The 24365-nt window shown below is 45.5% G+C and overlaps 1 protein-coding gene across 1 annotated transcript in view; it reads right to left on the reverse strand.

Moving 5' to 3' along the window:
• TENM2 (teneurin transmembrane protein 2) overlaps nt 1–24365 on the reverse strand; it is a 550878-nt gene that overhangs the window by 94454 nt on the left and 432059 nt on the right. Inside the window, 1 exon segment of the mRNA XM_027771820.1 lies at nt 7283–7429. Coding sequence (XP_027627621.1) covers nt 7283–7429 — 147 coding nt within the window.

The raw sequence follows: 24365 nt of genomic DNA on the forward strand, positions 1-24365 counted from the left end.
CATTTGCTACAAGGTCTTTGGACTGCAAGGGGAATCCTCATCCAACCCAATTAATAGAGCAATGTTGCACTTTTAAGCTGTCCCTACCCAAACAATCCATCAACACAATTTGCACACATTAATCAAGGCATTTACAATGGGTTCACCAAGCTTCGTCTCTCATTGGAGAAAGGAACTAGACTATTTGGACATGAGAACCATAACTCTTCCAGAGTCCCTGAAGTCCCTCACTTGGCTCTGCTAAATGCACAGACAAGGTGAGTTATTAATTAACAAGTGAGATAAATGCCGGAACAGCATCCTTGAATCATGTCAAACCAATTTGGATGGTTACGGGATGGGGAAGGAGGGAGAGAAGGCAGTGGGCGAGGGGTGGGTTTTATCTGTTCCAAGTGCTTTGGACAGACTCCAGTGCTATTTCTCCTCATTTAGACCTGGCTAGAGTGCCTGGGATGGCGTGCCCAGAGCTCAGGCCAGCATGCACATCTCTTAACCCCAGGCAGCCTCCTTTGGAGGGAAACAAGGAACCAAGCCTTGCAGAGGGAGGTGGGCTGGGAAATGCTGTTCTGAAGAGAAGCCAGAGTCTGTATTAAGGGAGGGCAATAAAGAAGTTGCTGGTGGGTTGAGAAGGCCGCACTAGGGGTTACTGATTATACAGGTCTGTGGCCTGGATGACCCTCTAGGGAGACAGGTTGAAGACCCTGGGCTTGATATGGTGATGGGCTTTTTCTTGTGACCTGTGGCTGATACCCATACTTCATGACAGTCCTTTCTCTATGCTTCTATTGAACTAAGACATTCTGTCCTTATCACCAATCACACGCTGGGTAGTAATAATTGTCACATTGTGCTTACACGCCTTATAAAGACCTTTCCATATGGATAGTGACGTCTTCACTGACACATGTCATATTTGTTTAAGAATTTCCAAAGGCCTAATTCCAGCATCTAACATTTAGTGGACTCTCAACAAATGTTTGTTAAACTATGAATGAACAAGTGCATGGATGGATGAATGGGTGAATTCACATCCTATTGACAGTGTTAAAGGCTTTTTAAATTTGGAAACAAACATCAGTCACTTCTCTAACTAGAAATGGAAAACATTTCTAAAACATACTGAAATTATTCACTCGGGAACCAAACATGAAAATGTGTTCATGTCTTTTCAATGACTTATTTCTAATAGACATAAAATTCCTTTCTCCCCACTTCACTCCTTGTGTGTTCTGAGAGTTCTGGAGGAAGGGATGTGGGACATTGACACTATGACATTGGGTCAGGTGGGTCTACCCAGAAGAAACCATTATTTTGTCTCAAAATGTGGTTGCATCAGATCCTTGGGATGTTTGGTAAAAACACAGATGCCTTGATTCCATGTTTGACTTAATAAAAGCGGGGCCTAGAATCTGACTTTCAACAAGCTCTCCAAGTAGTTACACAGCATTGACATTTGAGAAGCACAAAGCTAGAGGTGTTGTGATTATATATGTTGGAAAGAATGATTGGCTGGGCTCCGTCTATATGTATTCAGTCTCCATTCTAGAAAACGTTATTAATAATGTTAATGCATGCAGCAGCCAATTCTGAGTGTATGTAATAAGGCTGGCATCCTGTAAAATATAGATTATGTGTGTTTTCTCTCTCTCTCTTTTTTTTATTTTAAGAAGTTTTTGTTATAGAGCGCGTACGCTCGCCAGACAGAGACAGAGAGACAGAAAGCGAGAAATCACTCCCCAGGGGGGATGACCACGTCGCAATCCCTTCTCTTCCATTCTCCTCTCGGCATCTTGGGCATGCACGCACACACGCCCGGCGTGAGTTTTAAGCCACCGGGTCCGGGACGTGAACCGTGGTCGACTACGTGGGAGTCCAGTGACATAGCCATTACGCTAACTGCTGGTCCCTGTGCATTCTCTTTTAAACTTCACACCAGCTCCTGGAGTTGGCATCATCATGCCTATTTTACAGACAAGAAAATGGAGACTCTGAGAAGGAAAGGGACTTGCAGAGCTGGGACAAAAAGGTAGACTGAAGATCAGGCTCAAAATCTTTATGATGTTAGCAATGTCAACTCTTGAGAAACCAGGCAAGCGAAGGAGAAAGAGCAAATGTCTTTCAGTGCTGTGTGGAAGCAGAGCAGAGGGAGAAGAGGGGCCTTCCTTAGTGCAGTAAGGAAGAAAGGTGACTGTGGACAGGCTCGGCTTAGGAAGCGCTTCCTCCTACCCCGTCTACCTCTAGGCCAGTGGGTTTTGCTGTTGCCCTCCTGGGTCTATGCTGCCGCTCCTGCCTGCCCATGGACTGGGAGGGACATCCAAGAGCACTCCACAGGAGCTTCACACAGACTCTCTCGCTGGCTTGAAATGGTGAGAGTTGGGCTCTATGCAAAGCGAGGATTGGAGCTCCTGACTTTAAGTTCTGGGTGACAAAGGGCGCAGGGAAGGAGGAAGGACTGTCTTGCCAGGCCAGACAGTCTAACGACGCCTCCTCACCTTGCGGTTCCCACTTTTAGAGGAAATCTGCACCCTCTCCCCTACCCCTGGCTGCGATGAACTAAATCTCGCACCTCTGTCTTGGTGGTGATAATTAAATATTATCTGCCTGTCACTTGGTGCACATGTTGTGTGTATTCTCAGGCTTTAATGAGCTGGTATTTGTCTTCTGTAAGCAAAAATATTTCTTTGAGTCTCTTCTTTTTCAAATTGGGGTGAGCAGTTCAAGCGAAGATCTCTCACTATTAAAAAGACAGTCCCCGGCTGGCATGTCTGTGAATGGTTTCACTTCTTAGTGGAGATAGCAGGTAAAGCTTGTCCCTCCGGAACCAGCCATTGCTTCCTGAGGTTATGCTAGTGCCACACGGCTGGGGTTGGGAGCCTGGCAGTAAGAAGGCAGGGAGGTGGCACAAATTATTTTTCTAGGCTCTTCAAAGGTAGCCCTTTTCAACAAGGTTTCTCAGCTAAACACCACAGAATACAGAAAATATCTGAATAAATATTTTCTCGATCCTTCCATAAAAGGTTCACTATCCTTTACCACTCTAGATGCACGTGACAGAAGTTAATTCATTACATTTGAAATGGGTGTCTCAGGACAGCAGTCTTTCTGTTTCTTTCTTTTATAAATTGCTAGAGGGTGCACATGCTTGCAGCGGGTAGAGAGAGAGAGAGCGAGCGAGCAAGAATGCACCCCATGGGGGGTGGTCACGCTGCAATCTCTTTATTTCTCCTCTTGGGATTTTGAGCACGCATGGCATGGTTTTTCAGATCACGGGGTCCGAGACTTGAACTACCCAGTCGGCATGCGGGATTCTGGTGCCCTAACCATCATGCCCCCGGCTTGTATCACTTTCACCCGGAAATTACTAGAAGTTCAAGTTCTTGCATCCGATCTCCAAACCTACAGATTCAGAAACTCTAGGGTAGGGCAATCTGTGCATAACCAAACCTTCCAGGTGTTTTTGCTTCAAGCTAAAGCCTCAGAACTACTGAAGGCCGTGAAGTACCAACATTCAATTCTCTCTCATGGAGGAACCTAGGATGAAAACGTTTGTTTAGGGCTTCAGATATCTCTATCTGTACTTATATCTCAGGTTTTTTAAAAACTATTACTTTAAGCTTTTTTAAAAAAATTGAATCTCAGTTTAAAATAAAAAGTACATATTACTTTAAACTGAGAGTTTTTGTTTGTTTTTTAAAGTAAATGTTCCTAGATGGAAAAGCGATTTGCATTTTCCAGCACACTTCAGAAGAACGCTCTCTCACGGTCCCCTTTCACAAGGTTTATAACAAATGTGTCCACCGGGGCTGCTTACGTTCTGCCTGGGTGCTTCTCCGACCCACCGCCAGTTTGTAAACCCAAAGCTCTTTCTAACTACTCCCAGAGCAGGGCATGACCCAGGAAGCATTCCCACGCCCATCCTATCCCAGACAAACCCAGGCGTGATATAATTAGTTTGCTGCAGGGCTGGATCTAGAGCTGACTGAGGAGCAACTTTAATATTTATCAATAAACAGCAAAATGCTTAGCACACCTCCTAGGGAAGTAATTAACCATAAACAGGATACTCTGCACCGCTGAGGAATCTCCTCCAAAAAAAGAACTCAGTTAATTGTGAATTGCTTACACCAGGTGAGAGAGAATCCGCGTCTACCTCTCTCACCTGACATAAGAAACTCTGAATTAACTGGGAGTTTCTTTTTATAAACACCGTGTGGAGCCTTCTTCTTGGTGGTTAATTACTTCCTTGGGAGGTTTGCTTTAATAGTTCCCATAACAAGGCCATTATTGTCTTTAGCATAATCACTGCCTCATTTGCTTTTGTGCCCTGCCTTTCTGACGTTGCCTCTGCCCGCAGGGAGGGCCCTCGAGTTGTGCCTGTCGGGCAGCCTTTGGGCATGGAGACTCAGCAGCGCCTCTCTTTAGCTCCACCACTTCAGGAATTTGGTCACTGCTGGTGAGAGCTGGGATCAGGGATAGAGTGGGGGGTAGGTGCAGTGGGGCGCATCGTGGAGACTGAGTCTCCGCAGTGGCCTCTCTCCCCTGTGCGTGGCATTCCCTCAATTTGCTAAGCTTTCAGCTGCTGATACCCAGATCAGGGAAGGGAGCCAGGAAAGCAGCTCCTTTCTGGAGGCAGAAGCTGATCTGTAAGCAACTGCTGTGCTCAGTGAAATCACCAGGGAGGCGGAAGCAAAAACACGGAGCCTTCCCAGCAAAAGTAGCGCGATTCTGCCTCTTTTGAAAAAAAAAAAATAAAAACAACGCATTATGTAGTTATGCCTCACCTTGTTAAAAAATGAATCGAAGTGGCTTCTGCTTTGGCTGTTTCAGAAAAGAAAATGAATGAAAGGGAGCTCTCTAACTTGCAGCAGGTCTATAAACTTTTTGATTGTATGCTTCTATTAGTGTATGCACATCTGTTTATTTACAATTTAAACACATCTACCATGGCAATTGTAGAGGAGGGGAACTGCAAAACGTCCAGGAAGAGGGTGAGGTGGAGGATGGACAATGGGGCAGCGGGAATGCCACACTCCTGAAGCTGACCCCCACCGGAAGGTTCTGGGTTCATGTCAGGAGACTTCCCTGAGTACACTGGGTCATGATCTGGGGCTGGCATCAGGATCCTCTGGGGGTGACGTCTCTCTCAGCCTAACTCTCTTGTGCAAAGAAGAGATAAATACATTTTTTCTAAAACAAGGATGAAGTAAAATAAAAAATAGAGTGCCTAATACTCTCCTCCGTCACCACTGCATCTGACCCACCAGGACCATGAAGGCGGGGGCTGACTTTGACTTGGCTGCCGACCGTTCTGGAGTATGATCACTGGCATATGGAGACCGATATGCGTTTCTGTTAAATAACTTGACTCATGGAACCTCTTACATCCTAAAATAGCTGCTGCCTTGAGTGGATTCAGACCAGCTAGTCATTCATTTTGGTGAGATGGGTTGCACACTTACATGAATGTTCACACAGTATCCTCAGGAGATTAGGCAGGCCCAGTTCTAATGCAACCCCTTTTTGCCCCAGAATCTTAGCACTCTACTGAATATAACAAGTACAAATCCAACCCAGAGGTTTAGAACAGAGGGTGCATGCGCTCATCTGAGACAGGGAAAGAGCAAGCACTCCCAGTGGGGTGTGATCACACGCTCTAATCCCTTCTCCTCCACATCTCCATCCTGCTGGGATGTGGGGCATGTGTACATGCACGCACATGTGTCTGGTATGTTTTGGAAGCTTCTGAGGCCAGGATTCAAATCAAGGTCAGCCATGAGGCATTCAGTCCCCTTAACTACTAGGTTGCAGGGATAAGTCTGCAATCTTTTTAGTAAAGGACCACAGAATAAATATTTTAGGTTTTGAGGCTAGCAGATGGCATAGTAACTAAGGCGCTGTGCTCCCACCTGACTGATAATGGTTCGAGTCCAAGACATGCTGACTTGACAATCACGCCGGGTGTGTGTGCATGTGTGCCCAAAATCCCAGGAGAAGAATGGATGAGAAGGGATGGTGGTATGCCTGTTTCCCCAGGGGGTGATCTCTCACTTTCCTTCTCACCGTTTCTCTCTCCAGTTAGTGCATGTGCTCTATGGCAAAAACCTAAAAAAAAAAAAAAAAAAAAAAAAAAAAACAGGTTTTGATGGCCATGTGGTCTCTGCTGTGCTACCATGTCATTGAGAGTGGAAGCAGCCATCGACAAAATAAACAAATGGGCCTTACTATTTTCCAATAAGTGTGGGGGGGTATCAGTTAAAAGAAAATTTCAGGATGCACGATAAATAAGCTCTGGAGTGCTACTATAACAAATAGTGTCTATGCGTAATGATATTGTATTGTCTATTTAAAAATTGCTAAAAATACGGGTCTTAAGTCTTACAACAATGACACAAAAAGATCAACACCTCCCCCCCCCAAAAAAAAATCCCATAATAGTGAAAAAGAGGGTGGGAGGAAACTTTGGGAAGTGATAGATATGTCTGGTTAGTTTTATAGGTATGTATTTATCCCCAAACTCATTGAGATTTATCCATCAAATATGATCAGCTTTTATATGTCAATCATTCCTCAATAAAGTCATTTAAAAAACCTTTATGGGCACTGAAATTTGAATTTCACATAATTTTTATATGCCATGAAATAGATACTATTCTATTTTAGCTTTTGCCCCCCCTCCCCCAACCACTAAAGATGTTAGAACCATTTTTAGCTTATAAGCTGACATTGGCCCATGGGCTGCAGTTTGCCCACCACTGGTTAAAACATGGACTTTGGAACTGGAGCTGGGTTTAGATCCCAATTTTACTATGGGAGATTGCATTATTTTTTTAAAAATTACCTAACCTCTCCCAGGCCTCGGTTTCCTTATCTGTAAAGTGACATCTTGGAGGGATGCAAGGAGGAAGAGAGACATTGCTTGTGGTTTCTTAGCGACTGTGAACCCAGATAGTCATCACCACTGTCACGGATTGTAACTCCTGCTCCTGAGGGGTCTGGCAGGACCAGTTTCCCCAAGGCAGTGCCAGGACCTAGCCACCTTTCTGTGGCTGCAGGTACTTGGGAATCTGAAGCCAGCATCAAACCCCAGAGCTGAGAGCCCACACCTCTAGGAGGATCCGCTGGCCCAAGGACGCCCATTCTCTCCTGTGATTGCTTCAAAGGAAACATTACAACACTGAACAACAGCGCAGGGGAGGGCTTTCTGGAGGAAAAGTGACTCATGACGAAAGCATAGACAACACTTGGCTCTTGAGGGGCTGGGAATTAGAAGACACTTGCTCACCTCCCTCATTATCCTTGTTATCAGCACAGGAGGTTTCCATGGCAACGTTGCATCCGGGCCCTCTCCAGCCGGTCTGGCAGACACACTGCCAGCTGTTCTGACCCAGTGTGCATCTCCCGTTGCCGTTGCACAGATCGGGGCAGCCATCTGGTTGGAGAAATGGAGAGGATGAGAAAGAGGGACGTGAGGCCGCGCTAGGGAGGCAGGGGAGCCATGCAGAGGGGGGGGCGATGCCGCGGGGCAGCCACTGGGTCAGCCTCACAGTGGGGCCGTGCCTGTCTTCCAAAGAGTCGGGGAAGCAGGCGACACATGCAGGTGCAAGACAGAGTGGGGTGGCAGATGCAGGGGATCCCCCATGACACTTGACCTGGGTGAAGAGGTCAGAGACATCCTTCCCAAAGCGAGGGGGGGAGGTCAATGCACACCCCAGACCACTAGACCGGCACTGACTGACAACCAGGCTAGCTGAGCTGTGAATCCCAGCCAGCAGCTGGATTGAGGTTACCTTGAACTAAGCTTTTCTCTTAGCTTTCCCTTCCTCCCCTTCCCTTAAAATTTTTCAGAAGTACCTTCTGCAGAAAAAATTCCTTATCAACCCTGGATGGAGACAAAGTGCCATCTGTGTTTTAGAAGTTGAAAGACACGTTTACTTATGATTATCATGAGTTCGTCATGACTGAGAACTGAATGATTCTGCTGGGCCATTTTCATATTCTTGTCATCTTTCGTGTTAAAAGGGCACTTAAAAAATGTCAGCTGTTTATCACTCACCCTATTTATAGCTTGATTATAAATGGCTACAGGGTTTGAAGGTGTGGAAAGAGTAAAGGTGAGTGCATTGAATTGGGAAAAAGAGAAATACACAAGTGTGTGTGAGGGAAGGATGGTGAAGGGTGGGCAATTCTTATTTTATTGTTCTTTTCTTTCTTTCTTTCTTTCTTTCTTTCTTTCTTTCTTTCTTTCTTTCTTTCTTTCTTTCTTTTTCTTTCCTTCCTTCCTTCCTTCCTTCCTTCCTTCCTTCCCTCCTTCCTTCCTCTTTAATTTGAGAAATCAACAGCCTGCCCAATTCCTAATTAATTGCTCCAGTCCTCAAAACTCTTGTAGCTGCTACTCTCCTGACCTGAGCTTGGACAAAGGGAGTCCTGGTGAGGAAAGAAGAGAAAGGCGAGCATTAAAGACAGATGGAGAAGTCTCGCCAGAGACTCTGTGGCCCTTCAGAAGATGGAGAAAGAAGCGCTCCCTCTTGGTAGGATATGGCCACACCCACAAAGCTTACTTGCTGGCAAGAATCCCTGGGTATGTTCTTATTTTTCTTTCTTTTAACAGCTTTACTGAGGCATAATTTACATAGCATAAAATTCACCTGTTTTAAGTACCTGCAATGACTTCGAGTAAATTTATGGAGTTGTGCAATCTAGGTATGTTCTGTTACCTTGCTTAAATTTACTCCAATGACCATTAATTTAATTTTCCTGAGAAAGTAACTTCCCCGAATATTTAGCTCTATCTCAAATCCTGCCTCTACCTCTGCCACCATCTCTCTACACCTTTTATTTTTTTTTATGCTTTTCCTATAGGGTGCATTTGTTCATTGGAGAGACAGAAAGAGAAAGTAAGAAATCACCCCTGGCAGGTGGGGGGAGGGATGGCTACACTGCAAGTTCTTCTCCTTCATTGTCCTCTTGAAACTGGGCACACATGCACATGTACCTGGCATGTCTGTCAAGCCACTAGGTTCAGGATTCAAACCACACAATTGTCCATGTGGGATCTGGTTGCCTTAACCACCAGGCCACAGGCTGGCCCCTCTGTATCTATTTTACATTGCACAAGGCCCAAGTTAAACTGGGCCATGGCAGAAGGATGAAGTTTCTGAATGATGGAGGTAATTGATTTGAAACCTGGCCGAAGTCCTGTGACTCAAAAGCGTACCTCTCCTCTCCTTCTCTCCTTTGTTCCAGAGGCCTCCACTGAGCATCTTTCTTCCCTTCTCTGCAGCACCCCTATGAGAATATCAGTAAACCTAACCTGCACCAATGCCAGTGGTGAGAATTTAAAGCCCTCCTCTTAAGAAGAAAGGTCTCAAGGGTCTGCAGTTGAGTTTCACTGCTCGTGCTTGTTCTTTCCCATTCTTTCTAGAATGAAGAATGGGTTGCATCTGAAAGAAGAAGGTGAGCAGCACATGGGGCAGTGCCTGTAAGGAAGCTCAGCTGTCTTAAGTGGGGAAACCAGGAGACTGTGACCAGGGCGTCCGTTCTTTTTTGCTACACAGTCTGGCACTAAATCCATCATGCAAATGAAGTGCCGATGTTTGCACACCAAGCAAGACTTGCCCGGTCTTTGCTTCTATCCTCCAAAGCCCAGTTTCACATTTCTGTACCTTTCCTGACCAGTGAGGTGACTGTGGTTCTGCCTGGAAAATCAAGGACATGCCCCCTGTTCACACTGTGACAGTGTTCGGAGGGGAGGCCAGCCCCCATGTTCAGAGAAATACCGCAGACATTTCTCCAGAAACAAAATGGAACTCAGCAGAATAAGCCCAAGGGACAGCTACAGGTTCTCAAGGAAAACAGAGTATCTGCAACCTCCGGCCACCTCTAGCTTTACGATTTCTGCCAGTAGGGTCTTGGTGGATGGATCACAGAATACACTAAACGGCAGACCTACCAATGTCTGCTCAGCACGGTGTCCATTAGATGTGCTTTGCTATTTAGCTACTTCAGAGGTCTCATGTCTGACAAAAATCACAGCCAAAGTCTCAGCAGAAGCCTCGTTGTGTAGGAAATCCACGTCCACTACATAAAATTTAAATTTGCAAAGAGCAGGAGCATGGCAGTCAGAGGTCTGCACTGAAAATACGCATGTGCTTGCATTGAATGAGACTTCCCCCCCCTTCTCTTTCTCTCTTGGTTTTTTCCCCCGTCCCGACCCACTGAAGTGAGATAAACAGACCACAGTAGCGGGCTTTCTCCACATCATCTGAGGAAGATGAAAACACGAACAGTAGGAAGCTAGCAAATCTCTGAGAAGTTTCAGGGCAGCTGGGAATTAATGGACAGGACTTTGCTTTTAGCTTGAAGAGGAAGAAAGCAGCCTTGGTAGGTGCGTGGCGTTGCTAGGCAACCCCAAGCTACCCCCAGAACAAGTTCATTCTGCTGGTGGCCTTCTGAGGAGGTGATTCTTTGTGTTTGTAAAGTGCAAAGCCAGCTTCTGCTTAAGGAAAAACAAAACGTGGGAAGTAATTAGTCTGGAGGGCAAATGGGTATCAGATGGCAGCTTTTCTCTGGAGAGGATGCTACAACTGAAGCTGAGTTGGGCTTAGGGGCTCATGCCTGGGCACCCAGGAAGTCTATACGGAGTCATCTGGATTTGAGGCTTGCACCGCTGACTTCTCCGAGAGCCTCCCGTGAAGAACATAATCTAGAGTCCCTTGAGGCAGGCCTGTTTGGTTCCCCATTTATGTGGCTAGAGATTGCCAGCTGCCTAGGGACTTCAGGTTCTATGGTGACCCTAAATCAGTAGTTAGCAGCCTCCCTCTCTCTGGGGAACATTTGAAATCTCTGGAGACATTTTTGGTTGTCACAATGTGGGGGAGGATGCTACTGACATCCAATGGGTGGAGACCAAGGATGCTCCTCGAAATCCTACAATGCCCAGGCCAGTCTCAACCAAGAATGGTGCAGCCCCAAATGACAACAATGCCCAGGTTGAGAAACCCTGCCCTCGGACACAAAGCTCCATGAGATCTGGACCTGCCTGGTTGTTGCTGGGTCCCAGTGCCCGTCCTGGTTTCAGGCACATGGGGGCGCTTGAATAAATGGGAAACAATCAGGGGGTGCATTAGCATTTCAGCCTGGCCCTTCTCCAGACTCACAAGTAGAGCAGACCTCACTCTTCATGATTAAGTGTCCTCTTCCCTGGGAGAAATTTCAGGGGCTTCAGCCATATCTTGGGGCTGGTTCTTTCATATTCCAACCTATAGAGAGCCAATGTGGAATTCTGAAACTAAAAACCATATTTTTATATTTGGTTGAATCCTGAATCTTTGACTCCACTCTTTGACCCTCCCTTCTCTCTACTAGCTGAAAATACTTCGATAGCTTTGAACTGATCCGTGGGTAAAGGCCGAAGTCCTTAACTTGGTCCACGGACCTTGTGCAGACTGCCTCCCACCACACCAGCTGACCTCAATACCACTCTAGGCTTTGGTCAGTCAGACTGAAGCCATTTGGCCTTTTCTTTCCCTTTCCTCACCTCCCTAAATTCCACCCGCCCTTCAGATCTTCACTCAGAAGTCATCTCCTCCTGGAGCCTTTTCTAGAGTTGCCAAGTGTAGGCTAGCTACACCTGTCGGGGCACCCGTACCTTCCCCTTTGCGCTGTCCTACCCACCACGCTGTATCACAGCTCGCTGCCACCTCCATGATGCTTGCTAGCCCTTGTAGCAGCCAGCCCTTCCTAAGACATTTCACTGTCACCTGTGAACACTGTCACAGGAAATGCGAGCATTGTCAGTAACTACAGTTGGAATGGTGCCCTGAGAATTGTGCAGTGTACTATCAGACCACTGTCCTGGGCTCTCCTGTGATCGTGGGAACTCCTCAGGGAGGGACCATGTCTAGCCTGTGTATTCTTGGATTGCCAGTTCTCCATAAAGAGTTGGGGGGAAGGATGAATGAATAACTTCTGACTGAAATTGGCATCTTCACTGCTGCTGGCAGAGGACAAACAGAACATTTTCCAAGACTTTTCTACACATAAATTCCAACCAAAATAAAGAAAAAAAAGGAAGAAGAAAAAGGTCTGTCAACACAGTTACCAGGTAGGCAGGCTTTCTGCCTTAACAAAAATTAGGTGTGAGCAAAATAATGTCTCTGGCACAGTAAAAAGAGGGACATAATGCACTCGAAGAAAGCTATAATTACCATAAAAGGCTTTTCTAAAAAAGCATATTCTGCATGTGCAGCAATTTAGAGGTAGAAAGAAGTGGCTGATACTGCATAAGGGGTACAGAGAGAAAAATAAGATTTGTAACATTCAGCATCGAGCACACCTTAGAAAAGCACGGGGAGCCCAGGTAAGGGTGCCCTTGAAAACATAAACAGGTTTACACAAATGCAGGCAGACGACAAGGAGAGCCGGACAAGGGAGACCTTGCTGCTTGGCTCAGGGGAGCATCGGGCACGTGACTATCCCTGGGTTCAGGGTTCAACGTTTGTGGAAAGCATTTCCCCACAGATAAGGAAGAAAAACCTTAACTGCTTTGGAGTCTAAGAGTTCTGGGATTGAAACCTAGATCTGCTTCTTCCAGTCTGGGGGCTCGTGGACTGGCAGTTACCTCTTGGAGCATTTTACAGATTAATCTTAGTTATTGCCCCCTCAATAGAATATGACCTCCAGGAAGGCAGAGATTTTTGTTTCTTTGTTCATTAAGATATTTTCAGTGTCTTGAAAAACAGCTGGCACAGAACATTCAATAAATGTCTGTTGACTGAATAACTTAATGAGGATGATGACAATCCCTGTTTTATACCAATGTCATGGGTATTAAATAAAATGGCAAAGATTCTAGCAGAGCTTGGCACATCGTAAGGGCTCAATAGATAGCAGTACTTATCATTATTGGTGTGAATATAGTTGTTGGAAATGTTGTAATTAGTGGGAAGCTTTCTCTTCAGGGTATAGGCTGAAGGGTAGGCCATTTTTCTTTGCTTCATGCTTACATCAGAAAAAAATTAAGAGCCTATCCTATTTCAGGTTAAGAAAACGAAGATTTCTGAGACCAGCAGATGGCATAATGGTTATGTTGCTGGACTTCCACGTAGTTGACTGCAGTTTGAGTCTTGGACCTGGTGGCTTAAACTCATGCCAGGTGCATGTGTGTGCGTGCCCAAGATTCTGAGAGGAGAATGGAAGAGAAGGGATTGCGATATGGCCATTCCCCCCGGGGGGGAATTTCTCACTTTCTGTCTCTCTGCCTCTCTCTGTCTTTCCAGGAAGTGCACGTGCCCTATAGCAAAACAAAACGAAACAAAACAAAACAAAAAAACTCTTCAAAAAAGAAAATGGAGATTTCTTATGTGTCTTCAGTGTACGACTGCATCCTTTCTAGGAAATCCACCTTTTTCCCATGACTGCCAGCCAAAATCCAGTAATGCCACATTGGTCCAGTGCAGAGAGAAGAAACTCACTGAAACTAAGGGCAGTTATGAGTGGCAGGAGACTCGAAGGTGGGATAAATGTGGCTTGTTCTCTTGGGAAGAATTGGATTTTTGAATGTTGCTTTAGATAAGACACCCTTCCCTCTGACTGGCTTAAATATTACTGTTTTCCTGGAGGTGCACATTGTTAGAATTCAGGGGCACACAAACAGTAGCTCTATTTAACACAGAAACTGCCACTACAGTCCAGAGCTCTTTACAGTTGCAAACAGCCGAGGTGTTGGGGACCAGGGATCACCAGGGGTTCAGGAGCCATTTACACTCAACAGCAGCAGCCAGTGCTCAGAAAATTAATCTGATGCTTCGAGACACTCTGGGGAAACCTCTGACTAATTTTAGAAGACTGGCTGCCAATGAAGTGTCCTGGTCATGGGAAACCGCAGGGCTTGTCCCTCTTATTCAGCCGCGTGTTCAGGAGGGAGCAGTGTGGGGACTCTCTTTCCGGCACAAATTGGCGTAGACACGCGGCCACGAACCTGCACTTGAACAGCTGCCCCTGCTTTGTTAGAAAAGACGTGGAGAACAGAGAGGCAGATGTTCCTCTTTGTTTCAGCAGCGTCTATGTCTTTGAGGGTTTGTGGAGGTGCGAGTATGGGGGTGCAGGGGTCAGGGTCTGGGGAGGCCAGTGAGCCTTTATGCGCTCTTTTGCTCATAAGGCAGAAACCACTGCCCGCCCTCCCCCTCCCCGGCGGCAGCAGGAACAGCAGAGGCTCCGCGAGGTGGTATAAATTTGGATCCAGCTGACTATCTGTCTACGCTGCACGTTTCTGGATGCACCTGGATTCTCACTGATCGGCATCATTTCTGTCTGTGTGGGAAATGAAGGCAGTGGGCTCACTGTGGGCTACAGAAAAAAATAAGGAACTTAAAAAAAGGTGAAAAGAATCCTTTCATGTTTGAAGAAACATGAGAAAGGATGATGCATCTTATTTTTAAAAATATTTTTATGTTTCCAAGCTCTTATTAGCATGTTATTATTATTTTATTATTTTCAAGTAAAATGTATTTATTATTAAATTACTACTAAATTATTCTTCAAGTAAAGTATATTTGTTATGATTATTATCTTCAAATGAAAGATCACAAGAGGAGGAAAGAGTTTAGGCAATGGTTAAATGGGAGTGGCTCGTGGTAGGGAACCCCATGTCATAACTGACTGAATTCACACGGAATCATTATCACCCACTAGCGTTGGGGTCTCGCACAAGCCTGTGCTTTTGCTGGGGTGCCTGTTTTCTCCTCCTAGAACATCACCTTTCTTTATTCTACTTCACCTGGTGAAAGATGATGCAGTGGGCTAGTTGTGGGGGTGACTATCACCAGGTCGCTAAAGCAGACACCGGCTTGTGGCGTGCTCTGCTGAAATCCCTCCGAGAGTGGCTCTCACTGCCTCAGATTAGAGCAGAGCTTCTCGGGTCCCAGGGCGAGCAGCATCTGCATCACCTGGGGCTTGGAAATGCACATTCTTGGACTCCCTCCCAGGCCTACTGAACCAGAGCCTCTGGAAGTTGGTCCGATCATCTGCATTTTGGCAAGCCCTCCAGGGGATCCCGATGCCTGCACAGGGTGAGAGCCCCTGCTTTAGAATTAAGTCCTGACCCCTAGATGTAGCCTCCTCCACGGGCCCTGCATTACCTGGCTCTGCCGGTTCCTCTCTCCTCATTCCATCCTGTCTCTGATCTCTGGGCTTCAGCCGCACTGCCCCGATGCTTCAGAATATAGTCTGGACCCTTCTGTTGGGCTTTTGCTGATCTCTCTCCCTGGACTACGCTCCCCAAACCCATTTTGGTTAAAGCCGTTCACGCTTAGCTGTTGGTCCTTCTTCAGGCAAAGCTCTCCTGACTTCCGCTTCCGGGTTCCTCCCCATTACAGGCTCCATGGCACCATCTCCTGCTCTAAGGCATTCATCGTAACCCTTTGTTTCAGCAGGGGGTCTCAACTTGCTACTACACATCCGAACCACCAGAGAGCCTTAAAAAATCCCCCTGGTAGGCTGCCCAGCCCCAATTAAATCGGAATCTCTGAGGATAAGACTCAGGCATCAGTTTTTTTCTTGTCTTTTTTTCTTTTTCTTTGCGCTCCCCTGGTGGTTCCTGTGTGAAGCAGAGGTCGAGAACCAGTGGTTTAAGGCCCATCTTCCCGGGATCCTCTAAACCTTCCGAGGTCGACATTAGCTTAGTTGCTTCTGATTGTTGTCCCAGTGCCCACCCAATGCCTCGCTCTGGAGATCTCTGTTGAATGAAAGCATAAAACAACTGCATGGCTTATCTATGCTGCTTCACGGTGTCCTTCGTTTAGTGGCCGGGTGGGGGAAAAGCATCTTGCAGGTCACACCCCAACCCCCTGAACCCCTGAAAGGATGACACCTCCCCATGCCAAAGAAGCAGGTGGCTGCGGCCCAGGACCCTAAACCAACCTGATGACAGGGGCTGCGTGTGAGTGCCGGTGTGGGTCCATGCCTTTGAACTTGTAAAAAGCAGATACCTCTCGACTGCAAGAGACAGACCCAAGCACCCAGTGAGGAAGAATAGAAGGCACGTTGGTAGATTAAGAGGGTGACGAGAGTGACACAAAAGCAGGGATGACAATAATAAGAAAGTCCAATGGCTTAATTTGGTTCTTGGAGGATAATCAAGTGTTGTAGCTTGTGTTGCGTATTCCCACAGCTGTCCGGCAAATAATGAATGTGGAACCTACCGGTATGGAAATAGGGACAAGGTGCTACTTTGATTTCTTATTTGTTATTTTTAACCATCCAATTTCTACACCCACTGAGCATCCTTATAGCCACAGGAGGGTCATAAAAATACAAATAACACCTAGGAGGCCTGTGGGCACGGACTTGTTACTTCTGCAGGCTGACGATTCTCTTTTAACTAGTGTAAAATCAGGTCAACAATAAATTGCCATTTTATGTTGGTGTTGTTCCTAGCACAACTTCCAGAAATGTAAGGCAATCACTAAATGTTTATTTCTTATAGATGTTAAATGGGTTAGGCAAAGATCCTGCCCCAGGACTAAAATTCTCTATTTTAGAAAGGTTTTTACTGGGTTGTTGGAAAAGTCATGACACATTTTTACATAGAAAAACAGAAAAAACACGGTGTGACTTTTCTGACAACCTGATATGCAATAATGACAGTAAGAACAAACCTTCATAGACGTATTTCTGTGGGTCTAGCCCTTTTACACACCCCTTCGTGCATTAACTTATTTAATTGCCACAACCCCATGGTGTAGGTACTGTTGTATCCCTGTTCTCTAGGTAAGGAGATGGAGGCACAGAGAAGTTAAGTAAGTTGGCCAAAGTAGCAGAGCTGGTTAGTAGTGGAGTCAGGATTTGACACCAGGCAGGTGCGCTCCATAGTACTTGTTCTCAATGGGGGCAGCCAGCCACTGCAGTTTGTAGGGATTGTCCAGGTTTTAGGACTGAAAGTCTTATCCCAGGAGACCCCGAGACCCAGGCAAACTGGGATAATTGGTCATCATCAAAGATAGGGAATAAGGATCGGGCTCTTTTCATTGGCTTTCATGGAGGCAGAAAGTGGGATGAGGGTCAAGGCCCAAAGGTCAAGGCCAAGGGCACAGATGTTCATACTGAGTAATGTGTTTGGTATGTTAGGCCTTTCCGTAGGTTCTGCTACCTTCTGGGGCTAAAGGATCATATTGGCTTAGTAACAGTACCTAGATCATGATATTAGTGGGCTCTGAATCCAGACTGCCTGGGTTCAAATCTCAGCCCCATTCCTTGGCTTCATGATCTTGGACAGTTTCTTTATCTATAAAACCAGATCAAGAAATAAGCCTATCCCAGAGAGTTGTTGAGGTTTAAGTGAGAGAATACAACAGATGGTTATTATTGTTATTAATTATGAAAAGTGTCTTCAAATAGCAGCAGAATTGTCCGTGGTTTATGAAAACCTTGGACTTGGACTTGAATTGGCAGTAGAGCGACTCTACACTATTATTTAAAATAGGACTCATATAGTCAGTACAGCAAAGACCCCAGGAAGGTGCCCTCCAAAGACTTAAGTGGAGAGGAGAAAAATGAGGTAATTTCCTGAGAGTTCCATGAACAAGATCTGCACATAAGGGAATGAGACAAGTTATCTACAGAATTCCCCTTAAAACACAAGAGGTGTGTGAGGTGAAACTATCAAGGATCGACTTAGAAATCTTAGCCAGGCTCAGAAAAAATATGTTAGTAGAAAGTGGGGGATTTGCTTAGGGTGTGGACAAAGAGCCTGTGGAGCAAGAGAGAGTCAGGGTCAGTTCAGAATTGAGTGTGTCCTGCTCGACTGAGGGGAGGGAAGCTACAGCGCCGGCCACGTGTGAGTGCCTACCAGGTGCTCCGCAATTCACATCTTTATTACTGCGTCGAGCCATTTCAAGGACCATATAAGTACACATTATCATCATCATTTGTGACGGAAAAAGCTGACACTCAGAGAAGTTAATTAACTTATTCAGGGTCATAATCACCACAAGGGTAGATGGAGAGGTGGAGCCCAGGCCCGTCCAACTCTGATCTCAGGTCCCTTGCTCCCCTTTAGCCATGTGCGGCTCTTCAGGAAGAGGGTGGCTCAGAATACAAAGCTTGTTGCTTTGATTCCTTGTTCCCCAAACCATCTCCTGATTTTAGCTCCATTTCCCATATAGATTTCCCTTTAGAGAGAAAATACACTGAGCAGGAGATGTGGGGTTTCTTCTATGAATTAACGAATAGCATTTTGGGTTTAAATGTGAGGGACTCAGTCTAGAGTTTGGCCCACGCTGAACACAAACAAAATGGAGTTTCTGAAGCCAAGAGCCAGACCACGCACTTGAGGATTCTGCCATGGGAAGCTGCTGCATGGTGTCCTACCAGGTGGTGTCATATCTGGTGCATCTCTTGCTGAAAAGGTTGGCCTTTGTCTCCCACTTGGGCCCTAGGCCTTGATGAGTCTAGTGAGTAAGTATCAAGGGATGAGAGGACCTCTAAGGGAGAAATACCAATTCCATATCAAACGTTCATTGAGTGATTACAATATGCTGATTTCTATGGGGGCTCCATGAGCTTGTATTTTCATTCATTCAACAACTATTACTTTCCATTTCTGGTCTTTCAATTTCTTTGTGTTCCGTTTATCCCTGCAGGTCAGCTGATCGTCTAAATTGTGGCACTCAAACACACTTAAAGAGTGCTGTCTTTCTGTATGTGAACTATACCAGAGGTCTTCCAAAAGTTCATGGAAAAATAGAAGGATGAGTTTAGTTTGGTATAAGAAATTTTGAAATCCATGCATGATTTTTCATATTAAGCATTTCACAGGAATGTTTGAAGACTCCCCATATATAGTTATATTTATTGGTTACTCTATTAAGTCTTTCTTACCAACCCATCTCTCCAAATCCTCTGAAGACCTGGTCACAAAACACTAACTATCGGGACCAGCAGTTAGTGTAATGGCTATGTCGCTGGACTCTCATGTAGTCGAATGCGGTTCGCATCCCGGACCTGGTGGCTTAAAACTCACCCCGGGCACGTGTGCGTGCATGCCCAAGATCCCGAGAAGAGAATGGAAGAGAAGGGATTGCTGCATGGCCATCCTCCCTGGGGGGTGATTTCTCGCTTTCTGTCTCTCTGTCTCTCTCAGTCTGTCTGGCGAGCACACGCACCCTATAGCGAAAACCTCTCAAAAAAACAAAAACAAAAACAAAAACCACTAACTATCAAATGGCCTCAGACAGTAGTCCACGTTTTATCTTGTCTTAGGGCCCTTTTTACCTCATGCAGAAATAAAACCACTCCAATCCCTCCTGTATTTCTTCACCCTCTTTCCGTTCCTCTGATTGGGAGGGTGTCTCCTGTGGCCACCCTCAGTCATGAGCCCAGAGTCACCTGTCATTCACCCTTCCCATTCATGTGACCCAGGAAACCCTGAATCATTAGGAGCTGATCTTGCTCTCTGGGACTCTATTGACAAGCAGAGTCTAGTCTATTTCTTAATGCAGTTTTTAGCTGACCAAGGATGTGATGGGGAGGCCACTACAGGGCCTTTTTCTACACGTTTTGCAATAGTCTCAATCAGGAGGTACATTTATGAGTGGCACTGTCTGAGGAGTAAGGAGACCCATTCCCTGAGAGTACAGCAGTCCAAATTCTGACAAGCCGGCCTATGCTGTTGTTAGGTACTAATTCTTTAATTCTGCATAATGAGTGCACCCTTAGGAAGGCAAGAGCTTCTCTCATTTACAGAGAAACAAAAATCTCTCCTTTCAAATACATTTTAAACATGCAAAACAGCAGTCTGTTTCTGCTAAGTCACATTCTAGCTAAATGGATAATTGAATGGTGAATGGAAGATGCTACTCAGCTGCTAACCTGCAGAGTTTCCACACATACACTCCCAGTTGCAGCAGAGCAATCCCCAGGAGGCAGAAAGCATGACTGATTTTTCCAATAAAGCTACAGAAATCGATAATCTTTGTAGACGGAATAGTCGCATCTCTAATCATCGCGGAGTTTCATCTTCCTCTGCTATTTCTCCCAAACAAGCGTCTGTCTTTACTTTGGTGCATGTCTCTAATTCCACACCATCAAGATGTAGCCTGAGTTCTATTCTAGTTCTGCTGAATGTACCCTTTAGAGAGGCTCTGCAATGCGTCTTGATTTAGAGACGCCTGGGTTTTATGTGGCTCTGGGAAATGTTGCTTAGCTTTCCCGGGGCTCCAACACATTCTGATGCATGGCTGTGCATGCCTGCATGATTATGGCAGATGCAAGGACTTGGAGCTTTTAGGGGTCACTCGTGTGCACTGAATAACACAGTACAGATCCACAAATACTATGGCATCTCTCGCTTTGGTTGCCACTGCCCGAAACTTGGTGCTTCTAAGGAAAGAGCACACGCACCCTATAGCGAAAACCTCTCAAAAAAACAAAAACAAAAACAAAAACCACTAACTATCAAATGGCCTCAGACAGTAGTCCACGTTTTATCTTGTCTTAGGGCCCTTTTTACCTCATGCAGAAATAAAACCACTCCAATCCCTCCTGTATTTCTTCACCCTCTTTCCGTTCCTCTGATTGGGAGGGTGTCTCCTGTGGCCACCCTCAGTCATGAGCCCAGAGTCACCTGTCATTCACCCTTCCCATTCATGTGACCCAGGAAACCCTGAATCATTAGGAGCTGATCTTGCTCTCTGGGACTCTATTGACAAGCAGAGTCTAGTCTATTTCTTAATGCAGTTTTTAGCTGACCAAGGATGTGATGGGGAGGCCACTACAGGGCCTTTTTCTACACGTTTTGCAATAGTCTCAATCAGGAGGTACATTTATGAGTGGCACTGTCTGAGGAGTAAGGAGACCCATTCCCTGAGAGTACAGCAGTCCAAATTCTGACAAGCCGGCCTATGCTGTTGTTAGGTACTAATTCTTTAATTCTGCATAATGAGTGCACCCTTAGGAAGGCAAGAGCTTCTCTCATTTACAGAGAAACAAAAATCTCTCCTTTCAAATACATTTTAAACATGCAAAACAGCAGTCTGTTTCTGCTAAGTCACATTCTAGCTAAATGGATAATTGAATGGTGAATGGAAGATGCTACTCAGCTGCTAACCTGCAGAGTTTCCACACATACACTCCCAGTTGCAGCAGAGCAATCCCCAGGAGGCAGAAAGCATGACTGATTTTTCCAATAAAGCTACAGAAATCGATAATCTTTGTAGACGGAATAGTCGCATCTCTAATCATCGCGGAGTTTCATCTTCCTCTGCTATTTCTCCCAAACAAGCGTCTGTCTTTACTTTGGTGCATGTCTCTAATTCCACACCATCAAGATGTAGCCTGAGTTCTATTCTAGTTCTGCTGAATGTACCCTTTAGAGAGGCTCTGCAATGCGTCTTGATTTAGAGACGCCTGGGTTTTATGTGGCTCTGGGAAATGTTGCTTAGCTTTCCCGGGGCTCCAACACATTCTGATGCATGGCTGTGCATGCCTGCATGATTATGGCAGATGCAAGGACTTGGAGCTTTTAGGGGTCACTCGTGTGCACTGAATAACACAGTACAGATCCACAAATACTATGGCATCTCTCGCTTTGGTTGCCACTGCCCGAAACTTGGTGCTTCTAAGGAAAGTTGCCTCCTCGAAAACAGACAATTTCAAGATAAAATGAGAACCATTTTGGTTTTTTGACTGCTTCTCTGAATAGGGTCATAAGTAACCAGAATAAGTAAGAAGGCTGGAGAAGCCTGAAGGCTGCCATGTGAGTTTCCAATAGAACTTCCAGGTTCAGAGTAGCCATGCCATGGCGTGAAGCAATGGAAATGTCATTGCGAAATATGCTACGTGTGCAAGGCTGTGGTTGAGAATTTAAAAGCACCAACGTCAAGAGATTCGAAATGATGGTTCCCACAGCAACTATAACTCAGTTCTCTGGTGAATATAAAATTAACTTTATTGCAAAACATGCTGTTCAATTTACGCCTTAATCTAGTCATGGCAGAGTTACAGTTGCTGTGAGAACGCTAACTCTGAATTGTTTTGAATAATTAATTTAATGAAAAGTTGGTGGAAATGTGAACTCTGATAGAAAGTCAACTGAAATTTAGGGAAGTTGGCCAATTATGCCTATGTGGAGCAGCAACGAGTTATTTTGGAATCTGAGATTACTCGTTGCATTTTTTGGCCTGGGGTGAACCAACAAAGTGCATGGGGCTTTGTCCTTCGATCACCCAAGACACACTCCTGCAGGTGATGAGTTCACCAACTGGTAAGGGTGGCTCCCTGGTGCCCAAAGTCTCTTATTTCAGTGCTGGGCTCCCAAAACTCCTTCCTGCTGCAAAGCAGGGGATAGAAATAATGCAGTGATTAAGCCCGCTCTCTGTCAAGTCAACCTGGGTTCAGAGCTCACCTGCGCTTCTCATTGACAGTGAAGGCTTTCACACGTAGCTTAGCTTCGCTGAGCAAGACTTCTCACCTGTAAAATGATGCTGCTAATAGCATCCACCTCACAAAATTGACATGACGATTAGAGGAGAGAAGCCATGTTACAAACTTAGCACTGGATCTGGCAAGTTTTGTGCTAAGTACTCAATACCTGTTAGTTGGTATTATCTGCAAAGGGAGTTCAGTAAGTCAGTAAATTAAAAACAGGTACACAATTAATTATTTGGGCCTGTCTGGTTATTTCAGCCCAAACTGATTTGTTCTAAAATGGGGCCAGCAGGCAGAGGGGAGATAAAGACAGAAACTCAAGTTGGCAGAAAGGTTCCTCGGCCACAATGTGACTTCCCTAAAGACACTTGAGGCCACTTGCATTAAGGTTCTAGAAACGAATCACTCTATCATTTTTTCTACCAGATTGATAGCTCTCAACTTTTTTTTTTTTCATGATTTCCTCCCCAGAAAGGTTTTTAGACATTTCCCTCCTTATTCCTCTTCTCATCATGAAAGTTGAATGCCACAGATATGCTAGGGGACTTTAAAAAGTTCATTTAAAAATGGAATTAAAGGACAAGTTTATTTTGGTGCAAAAAGTTTTAAAATCCATGTACTTTCCTTTTTTCTTCATTTTCCATGAATGTTTTGAAGACCCCTCTCATACCACATAAGTTTTGCATATATATATGTTTTATATATGTTTTATTTATATATCAAAAGAGAGCCTTGCCCGGACTGTTATTTGTGCTGTTGGGGGTGATTGTCCCCCTCCTTCTATGCACTACATCATAGACAGCCACAGACAAAATCCTTTGTTCAAGTCCAAATGCTCCAAAACTGAGGAGAAACCCTTTATTTTTTAGATGTGTCCCTTTCCAATCCAGCTCTTGACTTTATAAAAAAATTTTTTTAGAGAGGTTTTTGCTTGTTTGTTTGTTTGTTTTTTTTTTTGGAGAGATTTTTGCTATAGGGCGCGTGCGCTCGCCAGACAGACAGAGAGAGACATAGAGACAGAAAGCGAGAAATCACCCCCCAGGGGGGATGGTCACGCCGCAATCCCTTCTCCTCCATTCTCCTCCCGGGATCTTGGGCTCGCATGCACACACGCCCGGCGTGAGTTGCAAGCCACCGGGTCCGGGACGTGAACCGCCGTCGACTATGTGGGAGTCCAGCGACATAGCCATTACGCTAACTGCTGGTTCCCTGTTTTGTTTTGTTATAGTGTGCCTGTGATTGCCAGAAAGAGAAACAGAAAGCAAGAAATCACCCCCCCACCCCCCAGGTGGGATAGCCATGCTGCAATCCCTTCTCCTCCATTCTCCTCTCAGAATTTTGAGCATGCATGCACACGCTCGCAGCTTGAGTTTTAAGCCACCAGGTCCGGGACTCGAACTGTGGTTGACTATGTGGGAGTCTAGCAACGAAACCATTATGGCATCTGCTGGTCCCCTAGCTTTTCTAACAAGTGGGCTGTGGTGGCAGCTAAGAAGCCTGGTGGTTTGAACCTAACTCACAGTGACCTCTTACTGTGTCCCAGCTATTCTCAGGTACAATGCGCAGGTGTTTTCCTTTTGCTCTGTCTGAAATGACTTGGGCAGGTTGGGGAGGGGAGAGAGGGCTCATACAATCTCAAGTCAGCCAGCACTTCCTGAGCACCTGCTGTATTTCAGCTCCAAGAAAGGGGTAATTTAGGATCTTCCTGAATAGTAAGTTTGGCTGCTGGATGCCAGGGTTGTCCAAAGTTGGTTCTGTTAGGGATCACCTTTCTTGGGAGATACTGCCAAGATTTTAATAGAAAGCAAAGCCTTAATCTGGGAGGAAAAACAAACGAAAGGGGAAACCCCCAACAATGTGCACTTCTAACTTCTGAAGTTGTTCCCAGCTTGGCTTTAACTACCTTCCTTATGGATTAGCTTCATACTGTTTTCAGAGTCTTT

The sequence above is a fragment of the Tupaia chinensis genome, unplaced genomic scaffold (genome assembly GCF_000334495.1).
Source record: "Tupaia chinensis unplaced genomic scaffold, TupChi_1.0 Scaffold000234_1, whole genome shotgun sequence".
Taxonomy (NCBI): domain Eukaryota; kingdom Metazoa; phylum Chordata; class Mammalia; order Scandentia; family Tupaiidae; genus Tupaia; species Tupaia belangeri.